Source organism: Botryllus schlosseri, chromosome 11 (assembly GCF_051294905.1).
Source record: "Botryllus schlosseri isolate E-star chromosome 11, Bs_hap1, whole genome shotgun sequence".
NCBI lineage: Eukaryota > Metazoa > Chordata > Ascidiacea > Stolidobranchia > Styelidae > Botryllus > Botryllus schlosseri.
Window position 1 is genome coordinate 12,854,598 of NC_137246.1, and position 24,221 is coordinate 12,878,818.

The window sequence follows — 24,221 nt, forward strand, 5'->3', positions numbered from 1 at the left end:
GTCACATTTTGCATTATACGGTGTGTGTATCAAATTGTTACGTGATACGTTTCCAAATCCCTAATTCGAAAAACAAGTCAATCAGTGCTGGCTATTACTGTATGTAGATTTGCAAGTTACGCTCAACATCAATGCTAGCTCGGAAGGCATCGACCAAAAAATAAGCTTTGTACTATTGCATATACAATTCGGTGCAGTGGTTCTCTAATTGTGGGGATTGAAATTATCAGAAGGGGGGGGGGGGGGCAAGCCGAAGTTTATAGATGATTGTTTTCGCGCACCGCGCGATTTAACCCTAACTTACAGTTATTGCTCTGTGTATTACAGAATGCTCTCATCAACCGCCATAACCTTCCATGCCATCAAACTATCCGTTGGGATTGCTAGCACTTTGGATGCACTTTTTTATATTTTGCGATAGCATGATAGTAGGGGGGGGGGGGTGGAGGGGCGAAATTTTTCACTATCATAAAGGGAGGCGTGCCTAAAAAAGTTTGAGAACCACTGTTTTAGAGTCTTAAAAGGATGTGGATAGGGGTTCAAAAAGAGTTAAAAATGTTTCATTTTTAACATTGTTTCGAATCATGACGGCAAATAGATATTTTTTCATTAAACGTCATTTTCTCATGACTAGGGGGATTTTTTTGACATGTCAAAATAAGTCGAAATTAGGTCAAAATTGTAGCGTCAGGTCAAAAAATTTCAAGATTGTTTACAAAGTTAAAAAGATTTTTGCAACCTGCATTTTATTTGTATCGTAGATTTTTTACTGTCCGAGAACTTACCATCAGACAATTTACAGCTTGTAGCCTACTTTATAGGCCTACCGTTGTAGACGGCCCATTGTCTGCTCATTGTGAATCATAAACATTCAAATGAAACAAATAGGTTGACATGGTGTTATGCTCAACGTACCGCAATATCCCAACTGAAGCAAGACTGCCTGGGAATAGCATGGTTCTTATATCAAGAAGCGCTTGATGAAAAATTATGATCTAGACACCATTGCCAGAATGAAGCAACATGGTTTGTCACCAGCAGTGTACGCATAAGTTCAGTGTTGTCAGCCGACAATTGCTGCTGTTGAAAGTTATTACTCCATTCTTGGCAAGCTACTTAGTAAAGACAGACACTTTCTACCCGAGAATGTAGGAAAGTATCTCTCGTTGTACTACAAAAATTTTCAATTGTTTTTACCATAATGCGTAATGTAGCTACTGGAATTCTTCATAGGGCCTCTATTTCGTTAGAAGAAAGTTTTTTCATGTAAAAATTCGTCAGTTTTTGAGGCCAAAAAAGTTTTTTTTTTCATTTCAAACTAATTCGTAAGGACAGACAGTTCGAACCAGAAATGAAGATAAGTGGTACAATTCTAACATTATGTGTGAAAACACCTTATTTGCAGACGTTAGGTCAAATTTAGTCAAAATTGAGATTTTTAAGGTCAAAAAATGTCAAAATTTTGATTTGTTAGATAAAAATCTTCCGTTTATAGGTAAAAAAATCGCCCTACTCATTACATAACATCAACACATTCACAGAGCAGCATTTATTAACAATGTAATTTAGAAACAAAATTAACATACGCTGGAGAATATAGCTATAATTGCTCACGCAGCCCGCCAACGTATTTTCCACTTTTCATTTGGCCCGCGGAGGAAAATAATTGCCCATCCCTGATTTAGCCACTTTTGAAATTATAATTGTGTTTACATTGAAAGTGCAGACCTATAACTCAGCGGGCGAGCTTCAACATGCTACTACGGAGTATTCCACTGAATTTTATTCGCACACAAGCAGTTGGCAACCTTGCAAATGATAACGATAATAATTCCGTTACTTCAATAACATAAAACTCCGAAAATCAAGCCTATAACAATTTACCTTGACATGAATTCGGGTTTAGTACAATAATTTCATAGTGCTGCCGTCACAATTTCCCTTCCGAATGTTTTTACATAGGCATACATTATATAATGGATTATATTGAAAATTATGGCAGTGCGATGATCAGTGTTGCATTAGATAAGTGTTATTTCACTGATCCTATATAGAGATCATAGATATAAAGAAATGTAAAGTAACGATATGTATAGCCGCTGTTACCTATCAGTGACATCGTGTTTATACACCAGATCAACACTTAGAAATACTTTAAAAGCTAGTCCAAACCCTGCAAATGTGTTTGCTTTGTTTGAGCTTACTCTATTACGCGTTCGTCGCGAACACAAACATGAGATCCATATGTTTTAATATGCAAATAAGCAGGGGTGGGAGGCTTCAGGGCCCACAGTTTCCCGTGTCATAAAACAAATGATCACGCTGCAAGATCATAATCGAAAATTTGAGGCACGGCCATACGTTTTCCGTCGCATTGTATATGACCATGGGAACCACAGGGCTCCTCGAAGTAGTCATTGATGATGCGCGAATACCAGTATCCATTTTCTATATACATGGTAAAAGAATTTGAAATAAAATTAGAGGACGGAATTTCAGAAAAATGTTCAAGAAGAGTGTTATGTCTCTCCTCGAATAACGCCACGAATATAGATGTCACATCAATATTTCATTTTGTTGTTATTGTTGGATAAGGTGAGGAAATAGTGCACCGACTACGAAGTCACTCGCATCACGACACAAGATCGTCTTATATAGTTTCACATCAAAAACAATTAGATCTCCGGTCCTGTGGCAATTCCGAATTCCACTAGTTTTTAGGGCTCGAATCTGAATCGAGTATTAATTTTAATGATTCGAGTCGAGTAGTGAAAGACGATTTTTTTGAGTACTGAAATTATACGCTCCTCGCCACTGAAAGTTAAATTATCAACGACAATTATAGTTTCGATACTAATTTTCACTGTTGAAGCCTTGAGACCTTGATTGGCGGTATCGCAGCATCAGAGGGGTCAGTAACGAAGTACTTCTACGTTTTGGAAGTACTCAAGTAGTTTTCCTCTACTTCTGGTACTTACTCAAGTTGATCTGATTCTACTGCTACTTCTACTTCATAATATTTTGTGATCTACTTTCTTACTTTTCACTATTTTCAGTTTTTCAAGTAGAAGTAGTTTTAATCCCCCAATACGAAAGATTGCCTGTGGAGTTTCGGGGCTGTTTTGACGGAGTACCATCATTTAATATTCATAAAAGTTAATTTAAGCCCAGAAATTTTGCTGCACTTCGCGCACAGTAGTTATGGAGTGACAAATATGTTGTCACGAAAGTATCAGTGAATATAATTTAGGTACCGGATTGCTTGGTTCCGCTCACACCGCATTGCCGCCCATATCAAATATTTCATCACAGTAAATATGACCCACCATAACGTTTGAAACTACCATTGCACAATCTAGCATACCTATAATCAGTCAGACTCGAGTCACCTTTTTCGTATGACTTGACTTGACTCGAGTCACTTTGCTAAAATGACATTACTTGACTCGGCGTATCAGAAATGTGGATTGACTCGTGACTCGGAGCAAATTTCACGAGTCAATTTCACGTCATCAAGTAATCGGTGTCGATAAGAATCACCGTATCCTGCAGATGTTTGAATTTTTCGCAATACGCTGGTGTAGCCCGTGAGAGCGACCATGCATTTCACTGAGCCTCCATTGTTCTCTCACAAATAAATTGGCCGCAAACGAAGTGATCGAAGCTTACAGCGTACGTTGTCATAAACCAGTAGTAAAGCAATTTAGTAGAAAAATGTCTATTTCCGTTCTCTATTCTTACCTCAACCAAACCTCTTATTTCCTTGAAATTGAATTCGAATATAGTTTATATAGTCGTCAACCACTAGCGCAGGCTGGAATTGTATCATATCAATTTGTAAATGCGCATCTTAAATGTATTGCATCTTATCAATTCGTTTCACTGTTCTCTATTCTTTATTTTGGCTGGTAACTGTAATCTGAGGCTATGCAATTACTTACGTAGTTTAACAGTTCTACGTATGTGTGAACGATACAGCGCCTTCTTGCGTGTACATTAGGGTTGTCCAAAATCTGGAAAATCTCAAAATATATGCGTATCCATGTCTCATGCTGTAGATTATTGATAAAAAAACGTCAATGAACCTGCACTCCTGCAGTAAGCTTACAGGAAAGTCGTTGACATTTGTCTAAATGCGTTTGAAAGTAGCTGCCACAGAGTGGGCGTGTTAGCGACCATAGAACGGCGAGAAGACTAGTAATCACGAAATCACGTCTCTTGATTGGTTAATCAGATATGCTTCAATGATCACGACCACGGCTGCTTGCTGATTATGTGCTTCTACTAGTTCAAGAAGTACGCTAACGGCAATTACGAGATTCTGTAAGCGGATTGTACGTTGGTGATTAAATACTAAAATGAGAAACTTGGTCATTGAATTTTTAGTGTTAAAACTAGATAACGATAGGTTCAGAACAACATTACCCTCTTGCAAGCATGGCAGAGGTGAAACAAGCGAATGCTGGTGAACTTATAGATCCCAGAAATACCTATCTGATATGATTGAGATTACACCAAGTGGTCCTGCTTTCCTTGGTGCAGTGCAGGTAAAGTATATTAGTTATCGCCAAACTGGTGCAGCACACCATGCGAGATGAATTCTGGACACAATCCTGTTTGCTCAGAAGATGTGTGGGCCGACCAGGTAGCTTGCATTGGGACTCTAAAGAAATGTAACTACCGCACCGCTTCAATACATTCTTTGTTATGTCCATGTCTGGTTTGATTAAAGTATTAGTCGTGATGCAGCCGGTAATGATCTAAGATTCATTATGGACATGCAAAAGAATGCAAGCGAACAGTCTTTTTACTGGTCCTACTGGCATAGTCTATGCTTGCCTCTAGACCTTCTTCTCGGACATCATTGAGGACTTAGACAATACTCGCGGGTATGATTCATTATGCTGCAAGAATGTGACAAGTGCCAAGCATAAATGGCTGATTCATCCAGTCCGTACAGCTTTTAAGACTTCAATTATAAAGGCTACCACGACAAGATAAGATCAGACACAGTAGTGTCAATGTCAAGTTTTATTTTTGTATTCAATCATGGAACATCCCCTCTGAAACTAGAAGTTCGTTCGCCACTTGTATAAGCGCCTTTGCTATATTTATTCTCGTGTTTTTGTGCTTTCCCTCGATGAAAACAAGGCATACAGGCTACAACGGTTGCCTTCACAATAAGCCATCAAGTCATGTATTTAAAGTTTTTGTGGAGCAGCTGTTCTTTGTTCATCATGTATTTCGTCACTCAACATGCTCTGAATTAATCTTGAATCATTATCTGCGGACCAACCTACAATGCGCTTACAGAATCACCGCCGTTAGCCGACTCCTTGACCAGCTGATCAGCAAGCAGCCACCGTCGTGATAATTGAAGCATAGCAGATTAGCCAATCAAGCGCCGTGATTTCGTGATTACTAGTCTGCTTGCCGTTCTATGGTCGCTGGCACGCCCACTCTACGGCAGCTACTTTCAAACGCATTTAGACAAATGTTAACGACTTTCCTGTGAGCTTATTACAGGTTCATTGACGTTTTTTTATCTATAATCTATAAAAATGAGACATGGATACGCATAAATTTTGAGATTTTCTAAATTATGGACAACCCTAGTGTACATTTAACTCTTTATTCGTTCATCGGTTCGGAATCAATGACCAATCAATCTGTATTTCTGACAGGTCGCAAAATGCAATGACGTAATGAATCCATATACGTCGAAAAGGCAAGTTGACTTGAATTGTGACTTGACTTGACTGGACTTGACTCGACTTGACTCGAGTCACCTCCAAAAATCGAGTGACTTGACTTGACTTGAGTCGCCTTCGAAAATCGATTGACTTGACTTGACTCGAGTCGAAATGTGCAATGAATCGAAAGGACTCGTGACTCGAAGGTAGTGACTTGATCGCAACACTGCCTATCATATCGGAATCTAGCAGCCTATGACATGTACCGCTAATCTGGAAAATCTGGCATTTTTGAACGTTACACCTGTTTTAGCATATCACCTTTGCAGCTTTATGGACAAAAGACATGAAATATATTTCCGCTTTTTAGAAGTGGTATTTGTATTTCCCTTTCAATTCCGAGTATCATACTTTCAGTTCTAATTACTTTCAGTTCTTCTGTCTCCACGATGTTCTCTAAAACGTTGTCTTCTTGTAAACAAAGGGTTAGTATCGCATTTTCATATCAATACAGTAATTCCCATCCCATGATGCGAAAGAATGCTTCTCCTGTCGAAAGTTTGTATCTCATGGGATGCATCAATACGAATCAAGCTCTCTGCACCTTCCGCATAGAGAGGGAGAGAGAGAGAGAGATATGATATTCTTTCTCGCCTGCACCATCGAGATGCTTTGGCGACGGAGTTGCGATACGGCCCCATGAGGTCATCTAGTCTGCGCCCCCGTTTTTTTTTCTCCTCCATGCTATCCGTGATTGCTGAGCGCCTAGCAGGATAGCTGCGGATACCATTTTTCGAGTCTTTGGTATGACCCGGCCGGGGATCGAACCCACGACCTACCGCTCGAGAAGCCGGACGCATAACCATTACACTATCTCGCTCGATAGCTCAATTTGCAGCTTTTGACAGTCCATACAAACGAATTAGGACTGTTTTTAAAACTACTTACTTACTTGAGTATATTTAAAGTCGGTCAATTCTACTTCTAGGGACAAATGTAACTAGGGGCAAATGTAACGATCGACCTCACCGCTAGTAGGATGGAGAAATCAGCTTGATATTTTAAGTGCGCATGCAGTAGTTATCTTTCCTATTATACCTGGAGTTACGTTGAGCTACGATGCGAAACCCCGGAATAATTTGCAAAAAACGAAATTTTTGACCCTTGAGTAAAGTTTTTCTGGTCTGGAATAATTTGTCTAGACGAATAGTACCTCAAGTAGTTACAATGTAATATGTGTAGCTGGAACAATGTTAATATAGTCTACCGTGGTGATAGAAAGAATAGGACTTGCATCGCCGGGACGGTACCATACTGAGACACTATTCATGGTCGAGCGTGTCGGGGGCAATCGTAACACTCTGTTACTTTTGCCCCGTTACAATATGTTATCAATTCTGAATGTCTTTGTTCATATGTTGGTTTACCATTCATCTACTGCAGAATAATCTTAAAACAGCCAGAAGTTCACCAGAACAGATACTGCCTTGCGACACCAATTCTAACATGATCATCAGTCGAAACGGCCATACAATAGTGGTGATGTGAATCTGACGGTTCGGTTATTTTCGTGATTCAACCACCCTTTCTCATGCTGATCGACTTATGGTGTGTCGAACTTCAATAGTCATGGCTTAATTCTCGTCCTCTGACTTTGATCATGGCCCACTTACATTTTAAAATTTGATGTGAACAATTTATGTTAATTTTCTACAGCACAGATAAATGTCATTGTAGCTTTGACGCCACACTATGTTGCGTCCTCGTTTTACTATACTATCATCGGCCCATTCAACCAAGATATGTTAGCCAGGTCGGTTTCGCACCTTCGCAGGTGACCGAATGACCAACCCATTATGCCCACTGAACAACAGAACCTTGGTAGAAGAGGCCGAATATGTGTAGGGAGATGATGGAATGAATGTGTCTCTTGTACATTTTAAGCTTGAACAAGACACGAAGGGTGATATTGCATTCAAGTGCCATAAATGCGATGGGGCGTAGCCTGGAAGCGTTCAAACGTCTCTTCCGTTCGTTTCATGCAATATTACAATTTGTGCTTCCGTTTTCGTTGTTCATTTAGTTCGTGTTTAGTTATAAAAAACACTGTTACAATTGCCCCGCAAGGGTGGTACAATTGCCCCTGGGTACGGGGCGATTGTAACATTTGAGCAGCGATTTTTGCGACCCAAAATTTTCATGATTGATTGTTGATTGAGCTCCAATTTAGTTTTCATATCAACTATCGAGTTGTTGGCTTCTTTATATAAAACTTTGGAAGTGAAATTTCCACGAGAAAAACACGTACTGTTGGAAAATACGAAAAGTGTTACAATTGTCCCCGGTCTCCCCTACTTCAAGTAGTTTTAGATGGCTTATGGAAGAAGTACTTCTATCCGTACTTCAGTAGATCTTTCTTCGCTACTTCTATTTCTACTTGAGTAGCTTTCTTGACTACTTTGACCACCTCTGCGCAGCATACGAAACATATAGTACAAAGTACAAACATTGTCACCAAGTGCAATGAAATCTGTATCGTCGAAAGAAATACCAATGTATCTTTAATGTGATTGATAACAGGTATTATGTTCTTTGTGGTGACATAAAAGGTACATATTTGAAATTTGACGTATTAATTATGTTATGAAGTCATAATGAGTGATACTCGATTACTCGACTTGACTCCAAGCACATCACATGATTCAGAATCGAATCACTCAGGTACTCGATTTTGCCCAGCCTACTAGTTTTTGATGCATTCTGGTATATCCGATACCGATAACTTGTCCAGTATAAAGCAGGTTCCTAATTGTTCGGCGGCTGTTTGAGGAGATGGTGACAGTTTGCAAAATGCAGGGTGCTCCTCGGCGACTAACGTGACGATTGCAGGTGAATATTAAATATTTTATTCTGTTACGGTTATACCATAACAGCATGGTCTTGACATTATGAAAAATTAGCTCACAGAAGCGACGCAAATCTATTAAAGCATCACTCTCCATGCTGAAAAATCTAGAATCTTAAAATAGATATTTTAGCATTTATAAGTGTTGTCATTGAAATGCAATAATACTTGAAAAAAACGTCGTAATTCGTAATTAAGTTGACGAAACCAATTTGAGTTCTCCGCTTAAGCGGAACTATGCTATTCGTTACGGAGCGCCTTGGAAGACTTGTGTACCGTCCGGTTCAGTATTTTTTAACCTCTAGCGCTCGTACATTCATTAAATTTACTCGTATCTACAATGATCGACTGATGTAAATAAATTTTATTATTAGGAATTAATTTATTTATTTACATAACGTACTTACAATTACTGTGATGAATACATACACTAAAACAGTCTAGCAAATTCAACAACATCTACAGCAAATAAACAAACAATCAGTCTGTCTGTATATACGTTTACTGATGGCTTTTTGCAGCTATCTTTCGTCAATGATTATTGAACATGTTGAAACGAGGTCTGCAGCTGCACTATGACATCATTGTAGAAAATCAACCCGCTGCGCCCTGCGCCCGCATACAGCAACTTCATATAGTCCAGTGGTCGGTAACCTATGGCTCGCGAGTCATATATGGCTCATTTGGGTAGAAGATATGGCTCTTTGACAAAATTTTAATTTTGTACATAATTTATCAATATTGCAGTAACTTGTCAGTAAATTTTCAGGATAGCCAGAATAATTATTCTCGTGGCAGCATAAACATGTCTTTGAGAAGTCAAGACAATGGGGTATCCAGGGTTAGGGGCTCGTACCCCCTTTTAAAAATCCCAAAAATTAGGTTGGTGTCGCGAATTCGTTCTATCCGACATTGCGCTCCTCGAAATGTTGGATTGCACGATACCTTGATTGATCAGAGAGAATATATCAGACATGGCGGCGCTCGTAGGACAATGCTGATCTACCCCAAGATATAAATGGTCTTGGAAGTGTCATTCACAATTACAAATTTAAATTAAAAACAACGCCATAGCTATCCATTTTCTTGATTGGCAAGTAGCTTTCTAGCACCGCCTTAAAACCATTGGTGTGTAGCGCAACATTCGATTGATATCAGTGATTGTAAATTCTAAACTATTTACGATAAGTTGCGCTACCACAAGTGATGCTTGGCCTGTCTGTCCCAAACCTGTGCCTTACCTTTCCTTTCTCGCTTTATCTTCGAAATATAAATATGAAAATTTCGTGATTTTGGGAGTAAAAATTTTCAAAATCGACGAAAAATACCAATTCATAGAAAATTTCACAATTTTTCTTCATTCATCCCTGACGACATCTTAGGCACCGCCTCACTTGCCTCCCATTACTCCACGTCACTGATGGATCACACCCTGCTGCGGGTATGTACTGCTGTATTGACCGTGTTTGGATCCACCTACGCATGTTAGAAGAAAAATATGGCGCACACTACGAAGCCTAGATATTATTGCTACCAATACGTCACGAATTTTCAATTGTGACGTAAGAGTTGATTTACATGTATGGCTCTTTGGGAGTTGCAATTGACAATATTTGACCGATATGGCTCTTCGGTTGAAAAAGGTACCCGAGAGATTAAGAACCCCTAGGTCGCGCTGGTTGTCAAAACCACGGTGGTCTATCCACAAGGAGTGTAGCCATGTAAAAGCTTTCATCCGTAAAACAATGATGAAATCGTGATAATTCCGTTGCAGTAAATTTTATGCATTGCCATTAATCTTTGAGAAAAGCACATTATGACTAAGAATTATATATTCCCGGATGCAATTTACACTAGGAAATATATATTGCGCCAAATCAAATAAGTCATATGCAAGGCTACCTACATTTTCGATCCATTATTATAGCAGACTGATAGTTTCAGCTTCGAAACGATTTAGTGGCGGGTTGATCATTATCAATAGCGTGGTCTGGAAAAGGCATAAAACCGAGGTAACGGCATAAAAGGAAATTTCTCCGAAAGCTGCAATACATGAACGGTACGTGTATATAAAAATAAGACACAACATGTTGCAAAGCAATGACGTCATCATGGCTTGTGTGCCTTCACCTGCTTGGGGATAAGCGCTTTGTTTCAATACCTCCGTGGTAAAGGAAAGGGAAGACATAACAAACATTCCATGAATTCCAACTAGCAAGTACAAGCCTGCATCGCTATGATAATAGTAGGCTACTATTTGCAATGATCCGACAAGTAGATTAATGAAAGCAAATGGACAAGCAATATGTCTGTAAGACTTTATTCTATCGAATAAATATCCAAAAAAGACTGCTCCAATCGCACCTCCTCCAGCAAAACTACATAGATAGTAGGATTTTTCGGTGACGGAAAGTAACGAATTTGACGCAGCGAAATGACCCGGGGTAGGGATCATTATAAAATAAACCAAGTAGAACACGTTAGATATTGCGTATGTCCACAATAACCCTTGACTATGATAGTTTACAATCAGATATTTCAATTCCTTGAAGTATTCATTCGTAGCTACTGACAACGAAATCCGCGTTCCATCGGAAACTGTCGTTCTTCTGATGTGTTCCAGGCACGATGGTGCAAAAGGCGGTGCATTCGGGATGCAAGCCCATATTATGCAAGCAAGGCAAAAAAGAAGAACAGATATCCCTACATATATTGCTTGAGTCATGTGAATGATATGATCCGTTTCTTTAACTTTGTCAAAGGACAGGAATGCCAGTGGGATAACGGCTGATAGAAAGTTGCCTATGCTGAAGCAACTGTACGTTACTCCGGATACTGTCCCTTGTTCGAGTTCAGAAAACCAAACTACACTGGTAATCGACACGAGCGCGACAAATAGGGTGAACACGGCTCCACATAACATCTGTGCGATGTAAATCAGAAAGAAAAGACGCTTGCTAGCCATGGATATAGATATGAGGACGTACGAAACGAACAATCCAAGCACGGATGCTAACAGCCATCTCTTAACTTCGTGCGGATATAGTCTTAACAGAATTCCCATGAAAAGAGTGCATATGATGGCGGTACCTACGTTACTTGCGAATATCCAATCTAGTTGATTAGAATTGAGTAGAAAGTGCGCTGCCAATATTCCACTTAATGTTCCTGAGAAAACAGTCATAATTTCCACGAGCAGTCCAATCAGCGACACCGACAGTAGAATGAACCACCGCCGCCAATCAAGCTTGATGAAACAATTCGTTCTTCCTGCATCCATGAGCAAGGCATATCAAGTCTCGACGACGGCCTAATAACTATGTTGTGTCGATTTCGCCGCTCAAAGCGACTTTGAATACCAATCCTAATCAACTAATCTTCTTTCACTGCGTAATTTAAAGCTACAAGTGATCACTCTTCACTGTGCCCGCAGTATACGGTGCACCGCTCTGACAGAAGACATACTTCCTTCCTGTACGTTCGTCATTCTCATAAATCGATCATAATGATTTGACAGAAGAACAGAACGTTGCGATGAAGAGATATGACACCGCGTGTTTCAATCTACGTTATCAAATCGTACATGAATTTCACTCGTTCTTTCAGTGATATCTTCTCGACATTCATTTATATGTGTACAGTGTACACGAAGAATATTACCTCAAGCGCGACGGCATTTGACAGAGAAAACCTGTTTTTCAGATGGGTAGGCCTACCACCAATTTCATCTATAAGCCCCATTAAACGTTTGGTCTTGAACGCCCAACATTAGCTAATAAACAGCACATGGACTTCAAATTTAACATAGCTCCGTGTCTATATACATGGGACCATATATAGTTACGTGGCAAGACAGCCTGATGAGAATATAATTGTGTTGGAAGTATATCCATGAAAATATGAATTAAGTATTAGATACGGCATTACGATGACAATGCTTCTATAGCAGAGTTTGGCTGGCGTTCTCTTCTAGCGATATCGTTTAGTAACGTCGGCGTAGATTTGGAGTTAGGCCTAATAGAGAACCGTCACTGTGGCCGCCTTGAGCTACCGCATTATTGGTATATTGCCTATCAATCGGTACAAAAACACTATTAATATATTACAAATGCAGGGTATTCGGTATCACCCCAGAAAAGTTGTAAAAGAGGGATTTGAACTTGAGACAGAACTGAACTGTAAACAGCGAACTTGGACTCGCACTGGTGTCTCAACAGTCACCACTATGGCTCGGTCTTGACCCTTTCCGCACCGGCTTTGACAAGGAATTGACTCGACGGTGAATTGAAAACGACTCGACTCGAGTCAATACTATCAATGCAGAAGTTCGGAATATCGGATGAGATTTTTGATTATCTTGATATTTATATTATTTCACACTAATTTTGGGACGCTGATTCCAAAACAATTCATTAGTAATTAGGTATCATCGAGTGTCAACCGTCTGTGAGGCTGGCGTGGGTATAGTTGGGGTTGGTCTAAACTGCACCACATATTAAATAGCTCAAATCACAATTGATATTGTGTCAGCATTGTTAAGCTGTGGCATCAGGTTTTCTATATGTAGATTTAGAAAAGTGAAGTAAGTTCAAAGCTCAACAGTCAACGTATAAACAGAGCGTGATATTGAAACTGCCAATGTTCACCACCCACTTGAGAAACATCAGCCGTTTGGGTTCATATCGGATATTTACATAAGGACGCTTAAGTGCAAGATGTTATGCTTCATATATTTTCTACTAAACGCCGCTGATATTGAAAACATCCACAACAATGTAATGCTTGTAATATCAAACATATCTATTTTATAACATATATCGCATTAGTCGAGAAATGTTAATTCGGAATTTCCCTTTGGACAGACTCTGGTCTTACTCGTGTATTGAGGTATGGGACGGCACTACTGCAGCAGAATCCGTAGCCTACTTTAGCCTAAAGCTAAATGAATATAGTGTAAAATTGTATAAACACTTGATGAAGTATTACACCGTCGTTTCTCACAGTGCTCACACACACATATATATATAGGCCCGAGCCTACAATCCGAACGTTCTGTAGTCATTGTGATTCCATGGCCGCTCTGCATCCTGCAATGTCCCCTGTCGTGTAAAGATACATAGCGACCGGACCGGCAACAAGGAGGAAGATGTGAGTATAGAAATCGCAGAGAGCCTAAATATAAGTGGGATTGCACATTACAGTTTGTCCTTACACAGGAATTTAAAGCAGACATATGTATGTAATACAGTGTGGTGAAAGTGGAGAGGGTTCATAGATCAGTGCATTTCAACCTTTTTTAGTACCATCCGCTATTTTTTCGCAAAAAAATGTCATCCGCACAAACCAATCAAAATTGTTATACAAAGGAAATTGAAGAGACATTTTTTTCAATTGTGCAACATGTGGTTTTCTGTAGGCTACCGATTTAGGCCATAAAATGTCTCGTTAAAAATACAACGCCCATCTCGGCCAAATAAGTTGTTAGGTTTGACACAAAAACTTCTGGTACTTGGAGGGCCAGGTCTTCTTAGGAGCTATCCAACACTAATCTCGAAAATACAGCGTAATTTCCCCGATGAAAAATCCTTAGTGGCAGAAATCATGTTTAAGAGTAGGCTATGACACAGAGGTCCCAGAGGCTTATGTTTATCGTAGGTGTGCAAAATAACCCACATATTCGTTTTAATACTTCTGCCTAGGGTTGCATTTAAAACAAAAATCGATTTAAAACAAACATGTTTAAAACAGGGCCCTTGTTTAAAACATGTTTTTATTGTTTATTTTTGTTTGTTTGTTTTTTAAGCCGTGAGAAAGCTATTCAAGTAGAAGTAGAAGTAGCCCGGAAAAAAATCTACTCAAGTACGAGTAGAAGTACTTCTTCTACAAACAACCTTAAACTACTTGAAGTAGAAGTAGAATTGAGTGACTTTAAATCTACTCAAGTAAGGAAGTAGTTTTGAAAACGATCGTAATTCGTTCGCATGGATTGTTAAAAGCTGCAAATTGAGCTGTGCGAAAGGTGCAGGGCTTGATTCATATTCATGCATACCAGGAGGTATCCAATTTTTGACCAAGCATGGGACATCATGGGACGAAAATGATAGTATTGATATGGAAATGCTATACGAATCATCTGTTTACTCGAACAGCTCGTTTTAGAAAATATCATGGTGTGGCGCCCTCCCCAAATTATGAGGCCGTAGTTTAGTCAAAGAGCAATACGAAGAAGTTGTATAGGATACAGTGTAAACACTTTGCGAGATTAGTAAACGTTAATTAAAATAGGGTGGATCGTAAAAATGCCATTTTGAGTAGTTTTATTTCCAGAAAATAAAGGCATTACACTTCAACATGTATGTTATCCAGACAAAAGAAACCAATTAGACCTCAAGTATGATACTGGGAATAGAAATTGAAATATAAATAATAATTCTAAAAGGGGAAAATTTATTCCATGTCTTCAGTCCAGAAAGTTTCAAAGGCAGCATGCTAAAACAGGTCTAAAACAAAAAAAGAGTCAGAGTCCACTTTTCCAGATTAGGACACGCCATGAACTGCAAGATTACTATATGATAAGTAAATGCTATATTGCGAAACACCAGTTTCAAACGTTATGATGAGCCATAGATACTGTGATAAAATATTTCATATGGGCGACAATGCGGTGTGAACGGAACCATGCAACCCGCTAGCTAAATTATATTCACCGATACTTTCGTGAAATCATACTGGTTACTCCATATCCATTGTGAGTGAAGCGCGAGGAAAATTCTGGGCTTTACTTAACTTTTATGAAAATTAAATGTTGATACTCCGTGAAAACAGCCCGAAATTTCTCAGGCTATTTTCCTGATTGGAGGATTAAACTACTTTCACTTGACAAACTGAAAATAGCGAAAAGTAAGTAAGTAGATCACAAAATATTGCCAAGTAGAAGTACAAGTAGCGAAAATAAGATCTACTTGAGTAAGTAGCAGAAGTAGAGGAAAACTACTTGAATACTTCGAAAAAGTAGAAGTACTTCGTTACTAACCACCTCTGGCCGTGACATCACGAATATTCAACTGTGACGTCATAGGTGATTGACATTGGCAATTGAAAATATAGGGTGGATATAGCTCGTTTGACGAAATATCTTTACTATTGCGGTTGAACCGACTATTTTGAGGGTTCGTACCATCCCATATCGATATACGTTGGCTATATCGGGTGTTAATTGTCTTTAGGCTCATACAACATGTTTTTGGACAGTATTTACACAATTATGACATAATTTTACCACTTGAAAAAAAAAACATGTTTTAAACAAAGTGTTTTAAAACACCATTTGTTTTAAATGCAACCGTACTTCTTCGTGATGACTTGAGATATGAGATGCAAGCCAAGACTATCTAGCAAATGTGAAACTTCACAACAGTTCAATAACCGTAACCACTGATTCCTAATATTTTTAGACCGCGACCGAAATCAGAGTTTTAGTGGCATCTCGCGATCCATGCCTCACACACCAAAAAGACTGTATTTTAAATATTAGTATATTACGTTGTTACGGACATGTATGACATAAAGCAGCGCTCTTCAACCGGGTGTATCGTTCACCCTAGTACCATAATTTTCGAAGGGTGTACCACTAGGATGGGGTGTGCAGATGTGTATCAGAACCAGATACGCAATATAATGGACAGATGACTAGCTATCACAATAAATAGGCAAGTTTATGCTTCAGAACAGGTTGACCGGATATGCAATATCTCACAATGTTCATATTAACTGCATATGCAGATTATAAATTTCATTCCTTTTGTGAAGTCGTAAGCAAATGTTTCCCCTCGTCATTTAACCGCTGGTAATGGACTTATTGGTTCCTTTTGGAGTATAGGACATGGTGGAGTTACGATGTGTTCAGCTCGGGACATCTGTCTGAAAGGCTTCTCGAGGAAACCGCCAAGATATCTCAGTCATTTTGAATTTGTACTTCCTGCGACAAGTTTATATGAATAACCTAGTGTACATAATTGCAGTGACGTAGCCAGGGGCCTCGCTGGTCGAGTTTAAGAACCACTATGCTAGATGGTGGTCCGGTAACCTCGAGCCCTGATTAGTATCTAGTATTTCCTATTCGTTGAAGCCTCGCTCATCCTTATTTCGATTAGGCCAGGGGTGGCCAACCTGCGGACGTACAGCCGTATGCAGCCCTGACACCATAAGTCGTCAACACATAATTAAATTATCGTGGGTTCGCGGCCGTCAATATGCCATTTGAATTCACGAATTGGTTTCCAAATCTTTGAGATATTTTAATTCAGGCTAAACATTTACTTCATTTCACGATTAGTGACATTCAAGGTGACTTGGATTTTTAGTTTTTACTCTAATTAATGTCCTGATTACGTGCCCCATAAAAATGCCAAGTTGGTATCGCGTGCGTCTCTCACAAATGAAGGTTTTTCTGGTACGTTTGAGCGATTCCAATATGTTTGACTGTACCGACAATCCTGATGGGAGGTCAAGAAATAACAACACGCAACAAAGTGACTATTAAAAATAGGAAGATGCATCATCATAAATTTTGAGGCCAAGTTTTTCCAGGACACCCACTTAATCAGTTTTATTACCGGTTGATTTGATCACTTGGGTTGAGAATCAATAACATTTTGACAGTAATAAGTGAAACTACCAACATTATCGACGAAACTCATTCAATAGGATGAAAATATTTTCGCGCTCCTGGCGACTAGAAAGAAACCTACACCGAGTAACTTTTCATAAAGTCTCGCGATTTTGGTGCATACATAGTAAGCCTGCGGGGATGTTCTGCTTCTACCTACAATTAGAAGCTTTCATACCCAAGGTATATCTCAAGAAATCAGTGATGACACTAAACGCCACAAGATCTCTCCGCGGTACAGTTCCCAGTAGCAAATTTCACGTGAGTATTTGTGGTCCAGATGGCAAATGATGACGGATCTCCTCTGGAATGTGGCCGTATGCTAGGGTTACCATATTTTGGAATCGGGAAAGGAGGACACTCTTACCAATTCAGAATAGTTAACTGATGAATGATGAGAATGATAACAGCCGATATCGCTATTTTTGCTGAAAAATTTGTAGTGACTAAAACAAATAAGTCATCACTTTCGTTCGACGCCCGATTTGGTCACTTTTTACTTGAATTTAGTGGTGTTGACTAAAAACGTTGTCAATTTCAATCGACTCCCCCCTAGTGACCCGCTCGAATGTCCGTATTAGCTATTTAGCGTCATTTATGTCCATTTCACGTCCAATCTGTCCATTATCCTAGCTGTAAAAGCTGTAAATGAGGACGATTTGCCTTCTGCCAACTCCGCAATGGAAGAAAGCTTGTGTGCGCAGTCAGATTCAGAATAAATTTTACTGTTACGGACTGATTCGGAGTCTCGAAATGAAATTAGATCAGTTCGCAAATCGGGATCAGATTTGCAACCTTGCGACCTCGAATCTCACGATTTACGCCATTTCTGCATTGACAATCCATCCTTGGTGGCACAAGCGCGAGATGCAATAACGATATCCAGGTACTAAACTAAACGCACGAATTACCATTCCAAGTGACGTACAGATTCCTTCCGTGCTAAGCTTGAAGCAGATATAGCCGGCCGACGGAATTATATGCATGAGTAAATTACTGGTGACGGAACCTGATGAAATATGAGATGCTGGTCAAAGCTACTACGCCTACGGTATTCTAAATCTGCTTACCTGCGAATATCATGATGTACATTACGTCTGGCACCAGCATCGCTATCAATAACGAAATGAAAGTGCATACGACAACCACCAACCAAGAGAAATCCTCTGTGTTGATATCGGTGACAAGAACTTGCACCAGCTTGAATATCTTATAAAAAGTAAAAGAAATTGCGTGTGCCTTTGCAAGCTAGCTCATATTCCCTCTCATATGCTTTCTAGCTGTACAACCCTATCCGTTTTAATTTTGATATGCAGATTACACTGGTCGACATTTTTCAACTTTTTTTTGTTTTTTGGTTTGGAACGATTAACTGAGTTTATCTACTTTGACGACGCTGATTCCGAATTTGCCGCCAGTATTCACTCATCACGTCACAATTTTTCGCAAAACTCGAATTAAAATTTTACTCAAGAACGGCTGTATTACGGGCGCTTATGCCCGTTTAGGTCCGTATATGATACGAAAGACATCCTACAAAGCTCTCAACTTACTTTATTGGATTGGAGGTGTTATTATTTTATACTAAACCCTCCAAATAATCAGGATCCTCAGTATTTCAAACAGATTTAGATGCAACTTCAATGATAAAGAGTCATGTATTTTTTCCAAATCCGCCTTCCTAATCAGAAATAGGGGATTTTGGTGAATGTTCTGATTTGAGGTGCTACAAATACACCCTCTACTGCATTAACTCAAGTTAGGAAACCTTTCGTGAATGTATTCAGAACATGCACTTTCTTTGATCAGAGCCTTTAAAAACTTTTTCATGAGATATATGAGAGATAATGGTGGAAATACATTAGATCTGTCGATAAGAGCAGGCTCTGATGCCTTGTAGTTCTAGACAGTTGAACCAGTAGCATATTTATGAGTTCAAAATCAACGGAAACTTTACACGCTTGAGTAGTTTGAGTACTATGAATTCCAAATTTGAAATCAAGTACTAAATTTCAAATATGAAATTAATGTTTGACTTTTAATATGGAACCTATAATAACGGCAGATTAATTTGGAAAATTCAAATTTATGACAAAGTTATTTAGTTTAGTTTGATTCAACTTTATATGGCTGCTGATCACCATCACACTCATGCTGGGAACATTACTTAGACAAATAATTGTCACTGAAAGAACCTTCTTGAACTGTTGGTAAAACTTTTAAAGGCAATGGAATTGTGACATCTGGCCCATGAGGAATCGGTCGTATTGCGCAATTCAAATTCAATATTGATTTTTTTTTCGACATTGAATCCAATAAAACAGTACATGACCGAAAGTAACAATCTTTTCCATGTCCATGTGACTCTCTCAAAACCATTGGCACACCAAATGCTAAAGATTTTTGTTTCTAAATGCTTCACAGCCTCAATGTCGCTGTATTTTTCATTCCGTGTGGGTGGGTGTCTGATTTCAAAGACTACTCCAAGTGGCTTCGATGCCTTCCTATCTTTCTATTGCAGTCTTGTGATGTTTTGAAACGAATAAAATATTAATAAATTGATACTGATATCAAAAACTAGGCCTAGAATACTTACATTTTTTACATACTTATAAAAAGTTACATTTACTCTACTTGAGTAAAAATTGACACCGTTACTTCTACTTGAGTACTTATGATAAGTACTTTGACCACCTCGGATGACGTCACAATGGTTACAGCTATGGCCCAACAGCAAGGAATACGTCACAGAACAGGCAGTTTTTAGCACTGAAATGCAGGAAAGCAGAAAGGCCTCCAAGGACACGAACTTACGAAATCACTGTGCGGGCGCAAATGACCAAGTGTTGATATGCGCCAATTGTGTTAATAAAACAAACAATTATCCCATGCAGAGGTTTGGGGTAGAATTGATAAATATTGTCGTTATTGTAACATATATCTAACGTACGTTTACTCCATCTGATTTCACGATCCGCCACCGCAAAGTGATTATATTTGAGCTAGGTTGATAGGTTCCGGCAGAGGGTGACATTACCCCCGTAGTACAGTGTTACCCAGCCTGTCGTACGCGTACCACCAGTGGTACGAGAGTAGATTCTGTTTTTTTTTCGACCGAAGAGAGTTATTAGTTCAGGTGGAAATGATTTTGAGTTTTTTTAAGCCGTCGTCGTCGTGGGTAGTGGCAACCCCATCAGTGGCAGTCTACGGGGAGGATATTTAGTCGTAAAGCATTGTGATTCTTACCTAACCAAATTCGGTTAAATATATCTGACCACAAGAATTCCAAATGGATCCACTAGCCTACATATACCGCGCCTGAAAACGAGCAGTTTGTTTTGTGGAAACCTTTTTTGAACGCATTCGGCGTGCGTAACTGATGTAGGACGTGTAGGTGGTACGCGAGCAATGCATAAAACCTCGAAATGGTACGTGGGTGAGAAAGGTTCGGAACCACTGTCGTAGTAACTATAATGACTATATGGAGCAGTGATTCCCAACCGCGGCTCTCAGAGTCACATGCGGCTCCAAGCCAGCCTTCTTGTGGATTTGAGTGATCTCTGAATATGCTACAAAAATATAATGGACATTTGTCTTTTGTTTCTATGAATAGTCATAGTCAATTTCTATGAATGCTAAAATAGGGGATATTAGTTATGTCTAAAGCCACCCAATGCCGCTTCTGAAAACGGGAAAAGAGAATTCTTGCCGACTAGCGTGAAACGCATGGATGAATACCCGTCAGGCAATGATATATATTGAGTTCTGCTGGTCATATACCTTTATATTTCGTCTCTCTGAAGAGTTACTTTCGACATAATTTTACTGATATTAGAGTAATGGCTGTAGGGTTGCATCTAAAACAAAAGTTTGTTCAAAACACTCTGTTTAAAACATGTTTTAAACAAAACAGACTGTTTTAAACAAAGGCCCTTAAAAGCACCTGTGTTTTTTCAAGTTTTAAATTTGGTCATAATTGTATAAATACTTTCCAGAAAATATGTTGTATGAGCCTACGGACAATTACCACCCGATATAGCCGACATGGGATTGTTGGTACCCTCAACATGTCAGGAATCAAACATGAAGCGCAGATGGCGGTTAACTTACGATTACGTGCAATGATATATATATCCATGCTACGCCCACTTACATTGCGGTGACTATAAAAAAGGTCATCATAGCCAATGAGGCCTGGCCGAAAATAAGGTCCCTTTTTCATCGCCACGATCATAATCTGGGATTGAACAATTATATGACGTGGGGCGATAGCATTTTTTCAGTCATTATAGATAACGAAATATGGGAAATAATGTATGTGCTCGAAGTGCTGGGATGCCGCGAACTATATTTGTCCCTTTTAGAGGGTGCTTCGAGGCCAAAACGGTTGAGAAACATTGATGTAATATATAGTTACAGCAATTTTGCTTGTTGTAGTTAGTTGTATCAGTTAGTTTGCTAATCAATGAAGAACTTGCCGATACTTTTTCTCATCTAGAAAGTAGGTTTTAGAAAAGTTTACTTAGTTGTTAGGCGTGACATCAGGCGACATAGCACTTGTGTCGCGGCAGCGGAACATAGTGTACAAGTGACTGGCATAAAGAACGTCGCCGGTGCTACTTGCAACTTGAGAATTTTGAAGTGATCAGCTGCCATTGACTATTAAAAGTGGGATGCAACTTACTTTTAATACCTGATAACCTGACTATTCTTCATACCAATGACTTGCTACTTACGATTTACCCAGTGGTTTTTAGTAGGGATGGTGTGAACCTCTGAAAGGTTCAGGTTCGTGTGAACGCGAACCTTTTGAAAGGTTCTGTGTGAACGCGAACGTGAACCTCATGACGTCACGTGACGTCATATTGCTGATTCCAACCCTACATTTCAGTGAAGTGATAGCGTATATTAATATACACGATACCTATATAATGCCACTATGCTGAAGTACATATTGACGTTTCAAACGTCGCCAAATGCATCAACTGGGGCAATCATATGATACAATAATCCCATAAAATCAATATATTCCGTCGCTTTGCCAACAATTTCAACGAGGACTTGCAAGGGAATATAAGTTTACACCTTAACGGGTCCATTTCCGACCGGTCAATGTAGGCTATATTCGGCGTTTGAGTTTTGCCACTTTGATATTGAGCAGAGTGTAAACGGGTTTCTATACTTGCTACCGATGTTACCCCATTGACCAGTTACACAGCAGTAACCAACACCCCAATCTCACGGATTTGGTTTTTATGGTACAAAAAACATATGAAATCAAGATTGTCCCCATGCGCCTGCTTGGTTTTTTACATCACACAAACGACAGCGATATCAATTTCATCGGTTGGCTGAATAAGCATCATACGCTGAATACCTAAATATGTAGCGCATTTTGCCCTCGATGCTGTGTGATTGCGGGTCAAGATCACAGCAGAGAGTCACTACAAATATTCCAGCAAACTTTTGTAACAAAGCAAGTAATATTTTTGAGATTGTCAAGGCACATGCTTGTTTAGTGTTGATTTTTTATGTTGGCAACGCCGTGCATATAGTGGCCCACAGTTGAAATGCATTTAATTTCAACCTATGATGTCATAATGAAGTGAAAATTGTAATATACGGAAAAGGTTCACAGTGCAGAACCTACCAGGGTTCGTTTGTGAACGTGAACCTCTAAATTTGCGAGGTTCACACACAGAACGCGAACGTGAACCTCGCGTTCACACCATCCCTAGTTTTTAGCAATCGAATCATTTCAGTGATTCGAACGTACACGATTGATCTCAATGTCAGATATCAGATAATAAGTTGCTTACTGGAATTATTCTCAAAAGCATGGCTGTTCCACTTATTGACAAGGCCAGCGTCGTTAACATTGTGCCGATGGTGCCTTTTCCATATGCTTCGACAAATAATGGCGACGTCGATTCTGTGTCAATTAAAGTATAACGCAATGAATGTATAAATGATAACATGCGATATTATAAAAATATTATACTGCCCTCATTAGCCAGATTGAGGTTACTGGTCGACCAGCAAGTTACAATCAAGACAAGTTCGAAGAAAGCAATCACAGATGAGGCTTGCCTGAAATCCATCATTGCTTTATGTATCGATAAAGACTAGCCTAATGCACGAATAAAGTAGTATAGTTGGATGTATTGCTTATACTGGCATATTCCAGTATTATTCTATCGTATTCTGCAATCATATCATAAGGGTTGTAATGACCGAGTTGAGCCCGAGCCGAGTCAATATTTTTGTTGACTCGAATTGACTCAAATGTGTAAAATGACTCGACTCGAATCAATTCGTGAATTGACTCGACTTGTATACTCGAGTCATTGTACGTGACTCGAACCAAGTCATTTGACTCGAGACTAGGACTGCAAATACATACATTTCATCCAAACTTCGAAGAATTGTAAAGTCACCACATTATTGGTATTTTGTCTTTCAGTCCTGATTCTTAGAAAATAGGGCCGGAAAATGTTAGCACTGAGGAATATTACGATATTATGAATTCTATATCTCCCGAGCAGATTTAAAAAGTAGGTTGAACCGGATTGAACTCAAAACTGAACAGTGAATACAAGGTCATATTGGCGCATATCAGGGATGGGTGGCACAATATGAGGTTTTATTATTTTTATCCGCTCAGCAGATCAGGAATCATAATTAGAAATACCGGGCTGACCATAGTAGTCGAAACACCATGCATGCTGGCAGTTGCGGAATTAAAAACAACGAATATCAGCCTGGTGTAAACGACCATTGTAGTCGACAAACACCATGATTACCACAAACAACAATAGCGATGCATGCCAAAATAACAACATCCGCGGAATGAAACGACGGACGAAGTGCGGTCTTTTTGATCTAGCACAGGGGTTTTAAACTCAACTTTGGCCACGGTCTGGACTAGTGAAATGATGTCAAATGATCACCATAG

At 39.3% G+C, this 24,221-nt stretch overlaps 2 protein-coding genes across 4 annotated transcripts in view; both read right to left on the reverse strand.

Annotated features, from left to right (window-relative positions):
* Nucleotides 1–6,300: 6,300 nt before the first annotated feature.
* Nucleotides 6,301–24,221, reverse strand: part of LOC145449604 (uncharacterized) — a 353,567-nt gene continuing 335,646 nt past the window's right edge. Inside the window, exon 5 of the transcript XR_013918305.1 lies at nt 6,301–6,579. The gene's annotated coding sequence lies outside the window, so the exon portion shown is untranslated. The remainder of the gene's footprint in view (nt 6,580–24,221) is intronic.
* Nucleotides 10,900–24,221, reverse strand: part of LOC145449595 (uncharacterized) — a 125,568-nt gene continuing 112,246 nt past the window's right edge. For 2 of the 3 annotated variants that reach the window (XM_080327986.1, XM_080327984.1), the window contains 4 exons: nt 23,086–23,198; nt 18,337–18,475; nt 18,178–18,275; nt 10,900–13,770 (listed from right to left, as the gene is read on the reverse strand). In XM_080327986.1, coding sequence (XP_080184112.1) covers nt 13,657–13,770; nt 18,178–18,275; nt 18,337–18,475; nt 23,086–23,198 — 464 coding nt within the window. In that variant the 3' untranslated portion in view covers nt 10,900–13,656. The remainder of the gene's footprint in view (nt 13,771–18,177; nt 18,276–18,336; nt 18,476–23,085; nt 23,199–24,221) is intronic. The other variant, XM_080327985.1, reaches the window with a different exon arrangement.